We start from the raw sequence: 17,180 nt of genomic DNA, 5'->3' as shown, positions 1-17,180 counted from the left end.
GATCAACTGTGTCTGGGGCCTAAGTTACCATGAGACGCCCTGGATGATCAGTCTGCCCATGCATGAATTATGAAGTTGCGGTTTAATAAATTCCCGACAAGCACTGGCTAGGCTATACCACAGCAAAATATCCAGCAGAAAACTAACATGTAGTTTCAGTGCAAGATGAAAAATACACGTCCTTCCGTCATTGTTGAAATTGGAATGATAAAAAAACAACGTAAGAGAAGGGAGCATATAAAGAGGAAATCAAACAATCTTCCTGCTCATATCTTTCAAAATTCTTGTAAGAGCAAAGTATAGCTACGAACTAAAGAAACACTATAAACCTAAAACGCATCATGTATACATATCAGAATCAAAAGGATAATTCTTAATTGAACTGAACCTTGAAGATTCATCCTTGGAATCTCCAATTGAGCTCAAGTCAAAGCCATGCAACACATTCCTCTGCAGCAGAGACTTGACCATAGCCACCACAGAAACACCATGTTGAGGCCATGAAACACAAAGAGTTCCTCTGATTTTTCTCATCTGACATCTTGCCAACAGAGCAGCTGCCAAGCCATCCAGTACACTCCCTGAAGGAAAATAGTCTAAACCTTTCTGTAAGGATGAACCATCATCACCCAGTCCTTTCCTCTCTGCTGATGTCTCCAGCTTGAAAGCATTTATCTCGTCTGGTGCCAGCCTACCCCGGAAATTCTGGTTCTGAACTGAATCCAATATTAGAACCCTCTCAGGAATTATTTGATCACCAATAAGCAACTTAGCAACTGCAATGGACCTCTCAGCACTGACAGAGCAGTACTGTACTGAGACAACGAGTGTTAATTTGTCAGCATCATTGAGAGCATAAATATTGCAAGACTTATCACCAAGAGAGGGCCCGATCAAGTTTGCTGAGAAAGGGATCTCAGGTAGTACGAGACTGCCGATTAGGGTCTTTGAGGATATATGGTGGAAAACATAAAGAGAAGGGGAAGATAATGCAATGATGAGCAGAGAAGGATGTAGAGGCTTATCAGGTTTAAGATTAGTTAACAGAAGGGAAGGAGACGAAAGCGGTGGTGATGAAGTTGTGAAGTTGTCCAGATCTTCCTGAAAGAACCTTGAAGAGGGCGGAAGCTCTGTAAGTACATCTCCCATATCTTCCTTTGCAGCAAATCAAACAACCTGTTAATTGAAGTATATACACGATCAGTGTAGTTTGATTACAGATGTAAATGGATCGCTTTCGCTACTTAGTTCACAAGTCTATCAGATTTAACAGGAAATCAAATACAAGTAGCAAATATTACTCTTTCTCGTATTAGGTTAATGTACGTGATAATTTTGGGACTCATGCTTGCAAAAAAAAAAAAAACAACTATGCTAAGTTGCTACATTATCACATTTGAAAATAAGTGCACAAATTGAAACAAGCACAATTGTACTGACTTAAAAGTATTTTATAGCAGCCACAATGCGATTGATGAAGATAATTCTCTCGCATAGGACCAGCAATCCTTTCTTATAAGCATAAATATAAGGTTAATCTATAGCAACACTCCAATAATAACCTCCCCGATACGGAGAGGATATTAAGTAGATCTTCATCCTCACAGCTAAAGATTCAATCTTTCTTACCGAAGAGTAAATATAGAACATAACAATGACTGTACTGACAAAAAAACTAATTACCTTAACAACATGTTATTAGTAAATAAATCACACAAACAATGGAGCATGTTTCACTAAAAGATCCTTAAATCGCCCTTTTCCTAAGGGTGGGCCGACGTTAACATTTCCGAGTGAAAATAACCGTCCGACTTAGTACTAGTAAATTTTTCAGATATGCAATTTTTTGGATTTAATAACGCCAAAAATAAGGAGCCTCAACCTCCTCTGGGCAAAAAATCCTAACATTCTCAGAGCAAGAGGCAATACCCAAAGTACTGCAGATATAAAAACAAGAATTCCATAAAAACACATGCCCTTTAATATAAATAGGCCATAATACTAAGAGAAAGTAATTACTATTCAATTACTATTTAGTAGCACAAAAATTGACGAACTTGAAATTGCTATTCGTCCAAACCCAGATTAAAAAAAAAAAACGATTTAAAGCTAATTGCCGAAACACATTATGAGTCTCACAGGAAAAAGAAGCTCTAAACCAAAATAATTGAAATTCTTGCATCCATATAATACAATCACTAGCCCGATAATCGAAAAAAAAAAAAGTTACTGACTATGAAGAAGAAGGAGAAGAAGATCGGGAAGAAAGACAAGGGCAATAAAGCGTACCAAAGAACGATGTCGTCAAGGAGGCAGAGAAAGATGATCAGACCGTTAAACCACTTGTTTTCACTGTGTGTCTTGTAGTTCACACAAAGTATTACGACTCTCCTGTTATTATTTGGTAGTTTCTTCTTGCCCAAGCTTGAATTAGAACTTATCAAAAGCCTTTTTGGAAACCTCAAACTAGTCCCTAATCTATTTACCTCACTGACAATTGAGTCCTAAATCTTTTGATTTTATCAATTCTAGCCCCAAACATAATTATTGTTAAGAGAATATTCTCTCTCCATCCATCCACTATCAATGACAGTGATAATTTGTTTCCGACCTCCCTGATTCTTCAAGATGCCCAATAAACTTAACCACATGCTGAAAGTTTCTACAGATCTAATTGTGGTTAAGATTCACCAATGAACAGAGATGGAAAGAAATTCAATTTAATCAAATTGTAACGTGAAGTGACACTTTAATCAAACCAACCCAGATTTGACACAAAAGTATCGTACCTCGTTTTCATCATGCAAATTAGATAGCAGCATCAAGTTTTCTCAAATTTAAGTTATATTTGGAAAGCAACAGAGTTTTCATCTGTTAAGAGACAATCATAATAATCAAAAGCACCGAAGATGAATGATCGTAGATAGTCCCTCGCACAGTCAATCTCATTCACGTCATTAATAGCCTTTTTATCATTCTTATAACCAGGACACTGAAACTGATGATATCATACCTTGTCTTCCAGCACTTGGGTAAGAATGACGGGGCTGGAAAATCTATCAACATAATTGATAGGGGACATCTCAAGCTCATCCTTTCAGCACCTGCACTCCAAGAATAATTGCCATATGAAATAATGGCATACAAGGAAAATAGTGTATAAACGAGGTATATTTGTGCAACTTCCCACCTAGATTATCAATGTAGTAAGACTTAAATTTGTAAGTTTCTGCTTTCCAACTGCTCATGTCAGCCACCTGCTCATTAGTGAAACACCATGTGATATCAATATCCTTTGGAACCCCTTTAAGAAATTAAAATGTAATTCATGGAGAAAATTCAGAAAAAGGCCCTGTCTGAAGGGTGTAATTTACTTTCTCGAATATATGATCGGCATTTCTCCTCTTCTTTTAATATTTTCTTATTTAATATATTCAACACTTTTCATCTCAATAGGATATAACGTGTGACTATACATAAGCAGCAAAGACAATGCAGGCACTTGTCATAAGAAAACAAATACGCTGTAACACAGATAAGCAGAGGGCGTGCTATATATATAATACGTTGCCCGTGCTCTGCCACGGGCATTATTTTTCATTGTGCATGGATTTAAATCAGGGTGGTGTTTTCGTGGGGGGAAATGAGAGCAAGCGTAAAATGAAACTTCATTGTATATCATTTGACAAACAAAAACCAACATTGTCATTTGTGATGCAAGAAAGAAATACTACAACTCCCCTAAGATCTGAGAAGTTGGCACACATAAGATTGATAGAAGAAAACAACTTTTTCAACAGTCCGTCCAAAAACTTTGTAACCTCCATGGCGTGCAAAAAACCTGCCGAGACTGCTTTTCAAAATTGCAACATGAAACTGCAGCGGAGGAAGTTAAGATCACAGCAAAAGTGTTTGTTAAGAAACGGTGTATGGTTGCACGGCGCTGCCAAAAAGATGGAAAGGCTGAACATTAAATGATCCTGTAGCGAAGAAATCACATCAGCATTTGTCTAGTGACAACAACAATTTGAACACAAAAGAGCTAACTTTAAGACAGTAAAATATAGCAAGAGAATAGTAAATGGAAGGGCAGATATGCATCCAATGCCAATGGAGAAATAAAAATAAGCAACACCCCCTAAGAAACCATAAGGAAGGGCAAAAGGCATGGGAAAAAAGGCAGGGTACAATGGTTGAAACTCAGCTGCTAAATTTCCTTTCCACATTAAAATTCAAAGTAGGAAAAAGTTGTTCCATCTTGTCCATTACATGAATGACAAACCAAATGAATAGGAAGGATGTAAGTATAGCAAACATCGTCAAAAAGCACAAAAGAAACTTGTGAAAGTCCAGAATCCAACACAGCAGCCAACATCCCATGGAGAGCATGCATATCTGGCAAAGGAAAACAGATGAGCAGCAGATGTGACAACATTCGAAGAGTCTCAATCAAACCTCAAACAAACTTAAAGTCATCCCAGCACAACACAAAATGTTTCATGATTACTGTAGCTAAAATGCACGCTTAAAAAACAAAACAGCCATCTATAAAAAGGATGGGGAGGTCGCCATTTACAAAAAAAAAAAGACAAAGAATCGAAGCAACTTGAAAATAGCAAGATCAATCTAAAAGGGAGTAATGCGATCCAAAGATCTGTTAGAGGTTCCAGATGATCCAGTAATAAAATTTAAATCTAAGAGATTCAAATGACTTTCAATGGATCTTTTTAAAACATATGAACTAAGATGAACTTTACGAAGATACTAAATAACGAAGAGCATGATTTTGCATCAAATGAATATTGCATTAAATACTTGAATATTCAGACATGATTGACTTTGAGGCAGAAATCACCTTGGCTGTGAAAGTTCTAGTCTTATTCTCCAAACTACTATAACGCAGCCTAAAGTCTCAAACATATGGCAGAGATCCACGATGGCATTTAACAAGCCACGTGCTTTCTTCCGAGCACCGAACACCTAGAGAAAACAATAATGGTAGGAAAAACAGGCTGAAGGAAAATGGCTTTGAGAATGACAGCTCAAAAACTTGGGTAAAGCATACCTGCCAAACCGTTCAGGATAAGCAATTACCATTCCTTCTTACTGGGCTAAATCAGGTTTTTTGGCTTCACTACAATGCACATGTTCCACGAGCCTTCAAGCTGCCCCTGCAGTGGATATGCAGGGGTTGGAGAGCTCTTTCATTTTAATCATCTTTGCACTTGAACATTCTTTTCTCTACCTCAAGAAAAAAACCATTTGTAGAAAGCATACTCCAAGATAGACATAACCCACAATCAAAAGGGTGTATTCCACAATAATTTGTAAGTTTTGGCAGTAAGCACTACTGTTGATTTCAATCATGGTGCATTCATTTAGAAAGGGGGCAAGAACCCAGAGAGGATCTTACCTGTTAGCAATACCACATGATTGGCTTAATAAAAGAAAAAAACAAAAAGAAATTGACAAGACTAAATGAAAATAACAATTATAAGCATGAAAAATTGTAAAAGAAAAGAAAACTGAAACAACAGTTCTAACATTGCAAAAGTAGGAGTTGAGAACTGTTTTATTCATTTCACGAGCATTTCAAAATCAAGAGTTGCTATCGAGAATTTATACATTCAGTTTACAATTCAAAAGTGGGCCTGATGGGCCTACATTATATAACTAAGGAGAGCGCGTATAGTGCACGCAAGGCCCGTAATTCTATGGTCCCCCACAGACTATGGCGGGGTCGATCAATTTCTGAAAGGCCCAATTAGAAATGAGGCCCACTTCACAATAAAAGGTTGTTGATGTTCCATCCTCTCTACAACTCAATCAACCATGAAATTGAACTAAATTTCATACTATTTAAAAAGCACGTGTTTTTTTTTTACTCAATCAACCCCAACAAAAATGAAAGTAAAAACAATAAATTCATGCTTTTACTGCTTTGTTTTTTTTTTTAGTGGTGAACCCCACCACTAAAAGTAAACACAACAGTAAAAATAAATATACATAAAATAAGAGAAGATACAGCCACAACTCAACTTGGGTGTAGCCAACCTTTAATTAATGTCTATAGTAAAAAAATTATAAACCAATTCATTGTATTGTATGTTTGGTATTGTTATACAAATTGTTTTTTGAAACTATTATTTAAAAATATATTAAAATATTTTTTATTTTCTTAGATAAACTAATCAAAATTATTAAAAAATACTAAAATATTATTTTAATATTTTTTCAAATAAAATATAATAAAAAAACAAAAATAAAAACAAGTACAATCGCAAACACTAATCGGATATTTGAGCAATGGCTACCTCTCAAAATTGCACAGCATGGTGAGACTTGAGAGGATGGCTACGCCGTATGGCTGCTCAGCTAGTAATTGGTCCAATGAAATCATCCGTGCAAGAGCATTCGTTGCAAATTGCAACGGTTCAATGCATAAACAAGAGGGTAAGAAATAGCGGAGATTTCTCTTTCTTTTTATATAAGCCACGAAGAAGGAAGAACAGGGAAGAGGTTGCTGCCATTTTTCTTAATAATGATTTTTCCAAAGCTACTGTGGGTTGAAACTTAGGAAATATTAGGTCAAATAAGTAGTTATTTAATAGAGTTAAACCTTCTATGTTTAAGTCAATTTAGATAAAAATAAAAAGGATCAATCTCTTGCACAAAATATGATCCAGAAATATACTTATATTTAATACATGCATATAGTATCTTTTCAGAATGTGTTTAGAAGTGTGGTAGTTGTTATTTTTTATTTAGAAATATATTAAAATAATATTTTTTTATTTTAAAAAAATTATTTTTAATATCAATATAGTGTAAAATGACTCCTGAATAACTTGGGCCTGCTATATCAGAGGGCGATCCTTGTGGGTTGATGGGCCATTCTTGATGGCATAGGGCCTCACTGTGAGGCCTTCAGGCTAAGTCTCACGCCCGCCAGTTGCTTTGCTCTATTGAGGGCGATCCTAGTGGGCCGGTGGGTTATTTTTATGGAAATTGGGCTCACGGTTAGACTTGCAGGCTAAGAATGTGCTTTGGGAGTGCAGTCTAGTTAAGTGTTATAATTGTTTTTATGCAGAGCCCACATAAAAAAACAAGAAAAACAAATTTACTTTTGATGGTGGGGTTTTGTTCATTAAATGGTATACATTAAAAAAAACGACTACACCTAATCACATCACACTTCTAAAACACGTCCTAAAAATTATAATACAAAATAATTTTTTATATAAAAATATCATCAAAATAATTTTTTTTTGTTTTATTTTTTTATTGTTGATTTCAACACATAAAAAATCATTAAAAAAATACTAAAAAAATATTAATTTAATACTTTTTCAAATAATAAAAAAAAAAACAGAAGCGGAAACACTCTTGTTGATAACTTATAACAAGTATAATTATTATTGCTCGAGCCTTGAGATAATTGTTGTTTAATGGTTTTACCCCTTTTTTCTTTAATCATAAATGACACTTTACTTTTTAATATTGGTGTAGATCATAAGTTCACTATAATAAAAATATTAGCATTAAACACTTGGGATGACGGTCATTTTCTGTCTCTCGTTTAGTTTTTCAGAGCCATTCGGAGATGTTACCGTTTTTGAATAATTGAGAATCTGAAGATGCGCTGCTTGAAAATATTGAATTTGAATACTCAAACCAGAGAGCACTTCTTTTAGCAATCTCCAGAAGCATTTAGATTTATCTTTTTCACTAAGTTGATTTTGTCACAACTCAGCTTCCTTAATCTCTTTGATTTCCTGCTCCCACGTTTTTTTAAAAATGACTTTAGAAAATGTTGTTTGCCCTAATATAAGCTAGTGCTGCTGCTGCTTAGTGATTAAAAATATATGCATGATTGGACTCGAATGATTATGGGAGTTCTGCATTCATATTTATGGGCTAAGATTTGCTTCTACTTTTGTTGGAGAGGAAAAGATTTAGCCCAATTTGTTTGATAGCGTGGAATGTTGACCTTCACCTTTTTACTTCATTCTAAGTTTCTACTATGGCAACGAGACAAGAAGATTTCCTGTGTAGGAATATCCTTTCAGATATCCTACTTTTCTTTTTCCGGTGCTTCTCTTTCTTTCTTTCTTTCTTTCTTGGTAGGGCCGCAGGGAATGGTCGTAGCTAGCAAGCTAGTAGTACCATGCAACTTTTCCTTGGGATGGCACGTTGATGGTAACTTTGCAGCAGAGCATTATCATCATCATCATCGTGGTTCTATGACAAAAGTAATACTAGGATCAGTTTCCATATTGATTAATATTAATTTCTTACAGATGATTTTAAGGACGTAAGTTCATAACAGATTCAATGTATTTAAATCCAAACTTGTAAAATCAAAAGAGAAAGCAAACTTTCTTAAACATTTGACTTATCTATTAGGTTGCCTGGTTTTTATTATCAGAGATGCTCCCAGAAGAATATGTTAATTGATTCATAAAATATTAACCATGAGCTTTACTTTGTTTATCATCACAGAATTCTAACAGATATGCTTATCCGTGATTGATAAATCTAGTCTTTTTTAATTAATACACAATCTATATGTAAAGATTCTGGATTAAAATTAACGAAGCAGCCCATGCACCCTCCTGGGAAATTAATTCAGTTGTTTTCGCATTGGAAAGTGGGTGGATGACAGAAGATGATTAATGAATAGTTTAAGCCATATATAACAAGGGTAATCTACAATCATAACACGCATCAAAGATAATTTATCATTGATTTTCTAATGGGTGCTTACCATGCAAGCCATTAAGTTTACAGAATAATAATATAACTTTTCGTTTCTCTTGCATGCATGTGGTTTTCTCATTCATGTAACCCATCATCCAACGGGAAAGCTACATATTTATACTTATTTTGAAATTTATCTACAAGGATATGAACTCAAATTACTTGTTATAATCATAAAAAATGGGAATTGCCACTTTTACAGAGCCATTGCTGCTTTTGTACTGGCTAATGCATCAGGATTTCCTGCCCCGGATAATTGCAATTCTTAACATTTAATTGACTCAGAGAATCCTATCCAAGATTATAACGTCCAGTGATTCGTACACGGAACAAATTTCGTGCGCGAGTGCAAAAAGAGAGGGGGTAAATCCCCACTAACATATTTCGAGTGGACTATGATCGTTCACCTGGTCAAAAATATGGCTTATACATACAAAAAGGCAAGTCCAATTTAATTGCGCCTGTGCTAATAAATCTCATCATACTTGCAATAAGGAGAAGACAAACTGGGTTTTCTTGATATATTTATATACACATACACACGTACACGTATGTATAAAGTTTTCTTTCATATTACTAGAGACTTACACGGTCGTTAACTTCATGGCCCATAAAATTAGTTAAAATATACACAAACTGGCCTGAACACCCACATCAATAATAATAAAAAAAGCTTCCTTGATCTATTATGATCTAGATGATGAGCGAGAAATGACCAAATCACTTCTCTTATGTTGTAACATTATTTATATAAAAATACTTTTGAAACTCCAAAGAGGTTTTATTTGATAAAGAATTTAAATCACCAAATTAAATTATTGGGCGATTCTTGAATAACTAGTTCAACACTTTTTTTTAATAAAAAGTTAAAATGATGTTATTTTGAATTGTTGTATATATTTCATAGTTGAGATGTCAATTGAATTAAATTGAGTTGACTAAATTAACTAGTTTTGATAGATTTGATCTTAATCATCAAATTCCAAAGTTAATTTATCATACCAAACCATTTAATAACTATTAAAAATATCATCAATTGATAGTATCAAAATCTATTTTTAAACTATATCAATTTTAAATTTATGAGATTCATTTATAAAATTCATGCATGTAATGCATGTGGTATTTATGTAATGAAATAATGAAAAAAAATATTTGTTAAAAATATGGATATCACTTGGATGATATTTTTCAGAAAAATTCTTCGTATAAGATTATTGTGCAAGATGATCATTAATCTTATCTTTAACTTGCTCTTTTCTACAGAAATTCTAAAAAACATTTCATAAGGAAAGGGAATAAAAGAAGTTATTTAAAAAGCTGCAAGCAAGCACTCACTTTTTTCTCTGAAAAACGCCTCAACATTAAAAAAAATAAAAATTTAGTGGTTCGTCAATGTTATTTCATCAGCGACATCCACTTCTTTTTGTTTGATTCTCCTTTTCCCCCTTCTTCTCTTGTTTTTTTTTTTTTTTAAAGTCTGAGACTTTTCTAAATCTATGTTTTATCTTTTCTCTTGATTGATCTAATTTAATTTTAGATCGAATTCTTTGTTTTTGTTTGTGTGTCCATCTAAAAATCAGTATCTAGATTTATGTTCTATGAATGTTTTGTACGTCTATTCTCTTTTGAGGAGCTTAGCTTTCTACTTGTTAGAGTTTAATTTGATTTTGTAAATAAAGGTTCGATAATTGTTTCTCATTGATTGAAGGGTTTGGTACACGTTGATGGGTGTCAGCTTTTCATGGTAAGGGTAATATTTATTTTTTAAAATATTTTTTTATATGAAAATATATTAAAATAATTTTTTTTACTTTTAAAAAATTATTTTTAACATTAATATATTAAAAAGAATTTAAAATTAAAAAAATTAAAAAAACATTTTTAAAACACAAAAACAAACAAGCTTTATTAAAGTCAAGTTTTTCATTCAAATAACCGATTAGAATTGAAAGTTAGTTTCTGTTATTGTTTTAGACAGTTTGTTTTTAAATAAAAAAATTTTAATTTTAATTTCAATTATTATTATTATTATTATTTTCCTAATTACGCATACAGAGAGGAAATTATTAGGTGATCATGATTTTTTTCATTGATTTGAAAAGTGGTCTCCTCTCAAACCCCAGGACTTTAATTTATTAGACATCCCCTCAATTAAGATTTTGCCATTGAATTTCTCAAGCTTCTCACTGTCATCCCAAGAATCCGTGATGCAAAGTATTTCTCTAAAATATAATATCACAAAAAGTGATAGAACGGTTTGCTCTGGTTTTCATGATTATATTAATGAATTATTTAATAAAACAAATACTCACATTCATCGGCAGACCTAGCTAGGATAAAATAAATGAGGAGTTAATGTGAAAATTAAGGTAAAAAATATATGGATGAATTTAGAATTAAACGGTAACAAATAAGGTCATAAGTAGAATAACCAAACCATTGGATGGGACTAATTAAAATAACTCTTAACTATAAGGATCACAATTAACTCTTCAAAGGCCTTAAAAATTACTCTTCAATATAAGGGTTGGAATTGATTTTTCAAAAAAGTTGGAGGGCCACGGCCCCGCTCGGGGCAAGGCGGAGCGCCACCCCTGCACACGTGACTTGCATGGAATGGTTGACGGATGCTTTGGATGAAACGTGACTGGCAAAATAAAATAAAATAATAATAATAATATTTAAGAGGTTGGAACTAACCAAGTAATTGAGAAAGCCTATAATTAATACGGAGAGCGTATTGTTTTGCCTAATTAATTCATTAGAGCAACTAGGAGGAGCATCAAGTTTTGGAAAAAGAAACATTTAGGTGGTGGTTTAGTGATAAAAATTTAAAATTAAGAGGTTTGCTTTCTTTATAATTTCAGGTTCGAGCTATGTGGTTGCTCATATGATGGCCACTGAAGGCTTACATAGCCATTAACTTCAGGGCCCGTAGAATTAGTCGAGATACGTGTAAACTGGTCCAGACATCCACGTTAAACTAAAATTTTTTTTGGAAAAACAACATATGAGCTTATGTACGTATTATGAACTTATTCCCTACTTAATACATTCCAGAAATAGGGCAATCTTTTCTTAAATTTAGGTTTATCGTTATTTAGACTTGAATTGACATCGATTTATTATATTTTTTATTTTTAAAAAAAATTTCAAATCATGGATGCCAGGACAGTCACAAAATTATAGAAAAGGTTATTCTGATTCGCAAAAGTACAATATTGTCATCAAAATTAACCCAGTGCACGTTGACGCTATGGTTTATTCCTGAATATATAATTTACATTTCTCAATACTTCTCCACTTGGGGACATGCTATGGAAGCAACATGATTCTTGGTAGTAGCTATAGTGGCTGTTTGGTATTGTTGTTGGAATTATATTTTATTTTAATCATAATTTATAATTGTTTGATAAAAAATTTAAACGCAAATTTAAAAATGGGTTCATAATAGCTATAAATTTGTTAATATGTGTGTAAAAAAATTATCTCAATTTAAAAATATAAATTATTAAATAAAATTTTAATATATAATTTATATTATTCTCTAACAATTTAAATAACACATATTATAATAAAAAACCATTTATAGATCTAACTAAAAGTTAAACATGTAACAGGCACATTATACATTTAATTAATTATGTATTTATAGGATACATACAACCTTTAAAATATAAAGACTTGGGGAGTTACCTGCAATATTTAGAATAAGAGATTTTTTTATATGGTTCGCAAGTAACATAATTCTCTCTCTTTTTTTTAGTTTAAATGAAAAAAGTCTAGGTAAGCATATATTGGAGAAAGATCTTTCAAGCATATGCTGGATTGATGTAATTATATATACAAGAACAAATTGGAGAATCTCTGATCTATTATATTAGAATAAATGAAGTCATGAATAATTCCCTCTCCTTTTCTTTCATAGAATTTTTACTAAAAAGAGCAACCTAAACTAATTAATTTGTATCTTGAAATCAGGCAACGTAAGATTATTAATTCATTTGATAGGAGAGAAATGTAAATTTAATTTTAGAGTTTCTTTTTGGCATGACATTTTTAACTCATAATTATTTAGCTGCTATATCTCAATAAAAAACTAATCAAATTGTCAGATAAAACTTTAAAAATAATTTTATATTAATCAAACTTTTTTTTCTTCAACTTTATATATAAAAGATAACGATTATGAACGTTTTTTTACGGTATAATGATTCTGAACATGAAGACAGATTCGGAGAGTCCCATGTCTTTCATCGTGTAATTAATATACATTAATTAAATATAATCCATGTACATTAATTAGGCTGCACTAAACTTTCTAATTAAGTTTGATACTGTTTAAGATATAGCCCATAATTTGCATCAAGATAAAATTCCCGACATAAAATACTATGCATTCAGTTACACATCATGTACATTTTTTTCTTCCCAATCTTCTATTCTCCCCAACTCCAGAAGATTGTGGTTTCTAACACTTGATCTTCACAAGAATAAGAACCCAAACACTTTGAGATCATTAAATCACACGTGAAAGATGCAAGGTAGAACATTTACTCGGAAAACATCCTAGGTGGCTATAATCTAATGTTGTACAAAGAAATATGACCTCTTTCCCTACACAATATTATTCCAAGTATGGAACCTTAAATATTGAAGTATATGCTCAGTCTGAATCGTCAAACCTGTGGAAAAGAGGAAAATGAAGAGAGGCTTTCAATCCCTTTCGAAGGATGAAAAGATGTTAAATGGGGTGTAATAGTTTTCACTAAAGTGGGATATATATTCCTCTTAGTGAAATGTGCTCTACCACTAATTTCAGGGCATTTTCTGGAGAAAAAAAAATTAATAATTCAAGAATCATATGCCCACAGGATCATCTTCCCACGCTATGGAAATCTGAACCTAACACATTACACTTCAAAATTCTTGCTTTCCTTATTTTGGTTGGAGCACTTCATACATCTTGAAGGTGTATACTTGAAGAGTGGCATCTCATTAATTCTGGACTTAACAGGCACGTACACTGTAAATATTGTGGGGTGAATATTTATCCTAAAAAGCACATATATATCTCCAATTATGCATCAAGGCCTCGTCATGACTAGATAGCTAGCTTCTACTTTACCGCGGGCCAACCTGATTTTTTTGAGTTTTTAAAAATATTGTTGTTCTTTAATTATGCAAATAGAATTAAAAATACATAAAAATTTCTAAACAAAAGGTTTATATTTTTAGCTTTCAAGAATGATCAAGTAATTTTATTATATATAAAATACATAAATTAACTAAATTAACCTATATCAATTGATAAATAATATTTTGATATACGAAAAAGATATCTCTATTCTCGAAACCAAGGTAGTTGTTCATTGCATAGAAGAACAAAATAATCTGAATTCATAATATTTATCCTCGCATGCTACAGACAAAAACTGAGCCATTTTATTTTATTTTATTTTATAATAAAGACTGGGTTGAACGAGCGCATTCGATTGTTTTTCTTGTCTATTAATGAATCTTTGAACGATCATGATTAATTTTGCAGGTGATGGTCACGTGCGGGGTCAAGAGCTAGAGCCCTTTTTAAGGGCATAATTTTAAAACCTCATCGAAATGTGAATCTTTCTTGATTGCTAAAAGTACAAACTATATATACGTATATTTATTGAAAAAATCACATTATATTTTTTTTTTCAGGAGCAAATAATTAGCAACTAGTTAATAGTTTCTAACTTAGGCGCCAAATTGTATGAAATCATTAAAAAAATAAAGCCTGACGAAGATTTTGCTAAAAAAAATATTTTTTTTTCAAATCACACACGACAATAAAACATGATTTTTTTTAATTTATATTTGTATTAAAATATGATATGCTATATCCATGGAATTATGTTAAAGATATCCAAGAATACAAGTATTATGTTAGTAATTAACCATTAACAATGATTAAATTAAACTCAAAGAGACATAAGTTTCGATGATAATTATGTTTTCAACTTTTCATCTTAAAACTGCTTGGACAAAAAACACGGGAGGGCATGCATGCATCAGTATATGAAGCCACAAATCAATATTTTTATCAGTGGCTTGCAATCATATTTCAAAAGTTAAAATCCCATCTTAATAGATTGCTCAATATTTAAGGTGTATTAGTGGCTTCACGACGTCGGTTCCAATTAATTTACTTTTATTTTAATATTTGTTTGATCTTTTATAAGAGTTAATTGGTGATTAAAAAAATGTTCTTTTTTTAAAAAATTTATGTTAAACTATAAAGCTAGCATCCAAAAGAATTTATCAATCTCTAGAATGTATCACATTACAGGTGATGGATGAGCTTTAAGATCGTTGAAAAAGAGTATTTAATGAATGTTGTTAAAAACATGTGTTATATTTAATAAAAACACATATCATTTGATGATTGATATTTTTTTATTAACGTGGGTGTTCGGGCAGCTTGCGTGTATCTCGACTAATCTCACGGGCTCTAAAATTAACAACCATGTAAGTTTTTAGTGGCCATGAGATTCGTGAAACTCGAACTAATGATCTTTAAAAAACAAACCTAAAACATGATTAGTTAAGCTATACCCTTTAAATTTTTTTAATGAATGATATATTTAATCGATTAACTTGTCAAGTATTAATAAATAAAAAAAACACTTGATATTGTTGGGTCAAACATTTGAATCACAACATAGAGTAGAATATACATGTATGCGAGATGATAACGTTATTAACGAGAAGAAGAAAAGGAGAGACAGTGAAAAGAGCGCACCAAAACATATCATGCCATCCGAATCAGACTATCATTTTCATGTCTTGTAATTGGTTCAACACACTTCTAGTACTGGAAGTTTACGAGAATGATAATAATTTTTTATTTAAATGTTATTTATTTAGAAATATATATACAAAAATAATATTTTTTTATTTTTTAAAAAATATTGTTGATATTAATATATCAAAATAATCAGAAATACTAAAAAAATATTAATTAAAAATTAAAAAATTAAATTTTATAAAAACATAAAAGCAAAAGGTTATTCAGATTTCGTGGGTGCCCTTTCTTCTTGGTTTAAGTGCATGTCTTCTTCCTTTCTGTTCTTTTTTCTTGACTGTACTGATTTCATACACTCACTTATAGTTTCTTATTTTTGGAAGTCCTAAAAAGAGTAAATTAACTCCTGATTGAATCAATATTGATTTGATTTGATCCTAATATCACAACATCTTGCCAATATTTTTATAAACGTTAATAAATATTAGACCATGTACGTAATATTCAACAACCATATTATAAATCATATCATTAAAAAAAAAAACAAGAACAGCTGAGCCATTCAAAGCACTGTTTGGCCTTGTTGATTGTCTCACAAATACACTGTGGACTCAACTGTTAACAAACAATTAAGTTGTCACTGAGTGGCTTTCTCCTGCCCTTTCCTTTTTTTTTTCTCCTCGCTAACTTAGGGCGCTATATGTGCATTAATTCTTCAATCTTCTGTGTTTTACTATTTGGTGTCATCCTCCCGTCTGAGATGTGACGTTGACCTATTTGTTTTCTTATTTTTTGACATTCGCCACGCCTCCATCAGCGTGCATTGAATGCCTTTGCTGCTGCGATCATCTCCTTGGGCGTCTCTCTTGCAGGTGTGGGGCTGCGACTCCTATAAGCTTGGATGTTATGGTCGATCGTGCGCCAGCTTCCAGTTGGACCTCATATATATTTTGATCCGTGTTCTGTTTTTCTTAATTTCCATGTCTGTCAGTAATGATTCTCGCTCTCTATTCGTCGATCCTTCCTTAACCAGATAAGTACAATGGCTCTGCTTCTGGCATGTTACTATAAGAAACTTCTATAATTACGGAAGAAAATCAATTACTAATGTATTTCATATCAAACAATGTTTTTTGGATATATTTATACAGAATATACGAACTCTATAATACAAAATACGACCAAAGCTCCATGCTTGGATAGCTTCAACAAATACAGCTCATTAATTTGCTATTTCCCCCTATTATAAGTACGTAGAGCATCGTTATCAAAATGAATCATTGATTGAACCAGTTTAAGGATGTAATTAAGCCTTTTATGCATCGATCCACTAAGAACCAAACTTAAACCGACATATATAAGAAACTCTATAAGAAAAAAAATACTTTTCGTGGTATTAAATTAACCCTAGGCCTCATTCATTAAAATAAAATTAAGTTAATTATTTGTCCAATATTTGTTACATAATAAGTGACCTGTTAAGACTAAACGGTACTGAATCGTCGATTGAATCTTTGGACCAATAAATCAACATTTTTGTCCGTTCAAACTCCGATTTTATTCTAATAACACTGATTTGAAGGTCTTAATTATTCGATGCATAGAAATGAGAAGTATATATTCTTCATATCGA

At 32.2% G+C, this 17,180-nt stretch overlaps 1 protein-coding gene and 1 long non-coding RNA gene across 4 annotated transcripts; both read right to left on the bottom strand.

Annotated features, from left to right (window-relative positions):
• Positions 1–238: 238 nt before the first annotated feature.
• LOC133705005 (uncharacterized) lies at positions 239–3,105 on the bottom strand. 3 transcript variants are annotated; one of them, XM_062130091.1, is made up of 2 exons: positions 3,014–3,105; positions 239–1,176 (listed from the first exon to the last, which is right to left on the bottom strand). In XM_062130091.1, exon 2 carries the CDS (start codon positions 1,147–1,149, stop codon positions 340–342), a length of 810 nt encoding a protein of 269 aa, XP_061986075.1. In that variant the 5' UTR covers positions 1,150–1,176; positions 3,014–3,105; the 3' UTR covers positions 239–339. The 3 variants fall into 3 exon arrangements, with proteins under 3 accessions (XP_061986075.1, XP_061986074.1, XP_061986076.1); XM_062130090.1 differs by lacking the exon at positions 3,014–3,105 and adding an exon at positions 2,290–2,397; XM_062130092.1 differs by lacking the exon at positions 3,014–3,105 and adding an exon at positions 2,235–2,284.
• A 547-nt stretch (positions 3,106–3,652) lies between these two features.
• Positions 3,653–4,978, bottom strand: LOC133704377 (uncharacterized). Its single transcript, XR_009844055.1, has 2 exons — positions 4,856–4,978; positions 3,653–3,980 (listed from the first exon to the last, which is right to left on the bottom strand). It is a non-coding gene; the product is annotated as an uncharacterized LOC133704377 (long non-coding RNA).
• Positions 4,979–17,180: the final 12,202 nt, after the last annotated feature.

This window comes from Populus nigra, chromosome 10 (assembly GCF_951802175.1).
Source record: "Populus nigra chromosome 10, ddPopNigr1.1, whole genome shotgun sequence".
NCBI lineage: Eukaryota > Viridiplantae > Streptophyta > Magnoliopsida > Malpighiales > Salicaceae > Populus > Populus nigra.
The sequence above is the reverse complement of the archived record's forward strand: the minus strand, read 5'-3'. Positions and strand labels throughout refer to the sequence as shown.

Excerpts from the sequence above, each read along its gene's own strand:
- LOC133705005 (XM_062130091.1), bottom strand. The coding sequence starts at position 1,149 with ATGGGAGATGTACTTACAGAGCTTCCGCCCTCTTCAAGGTTCTTTCAG.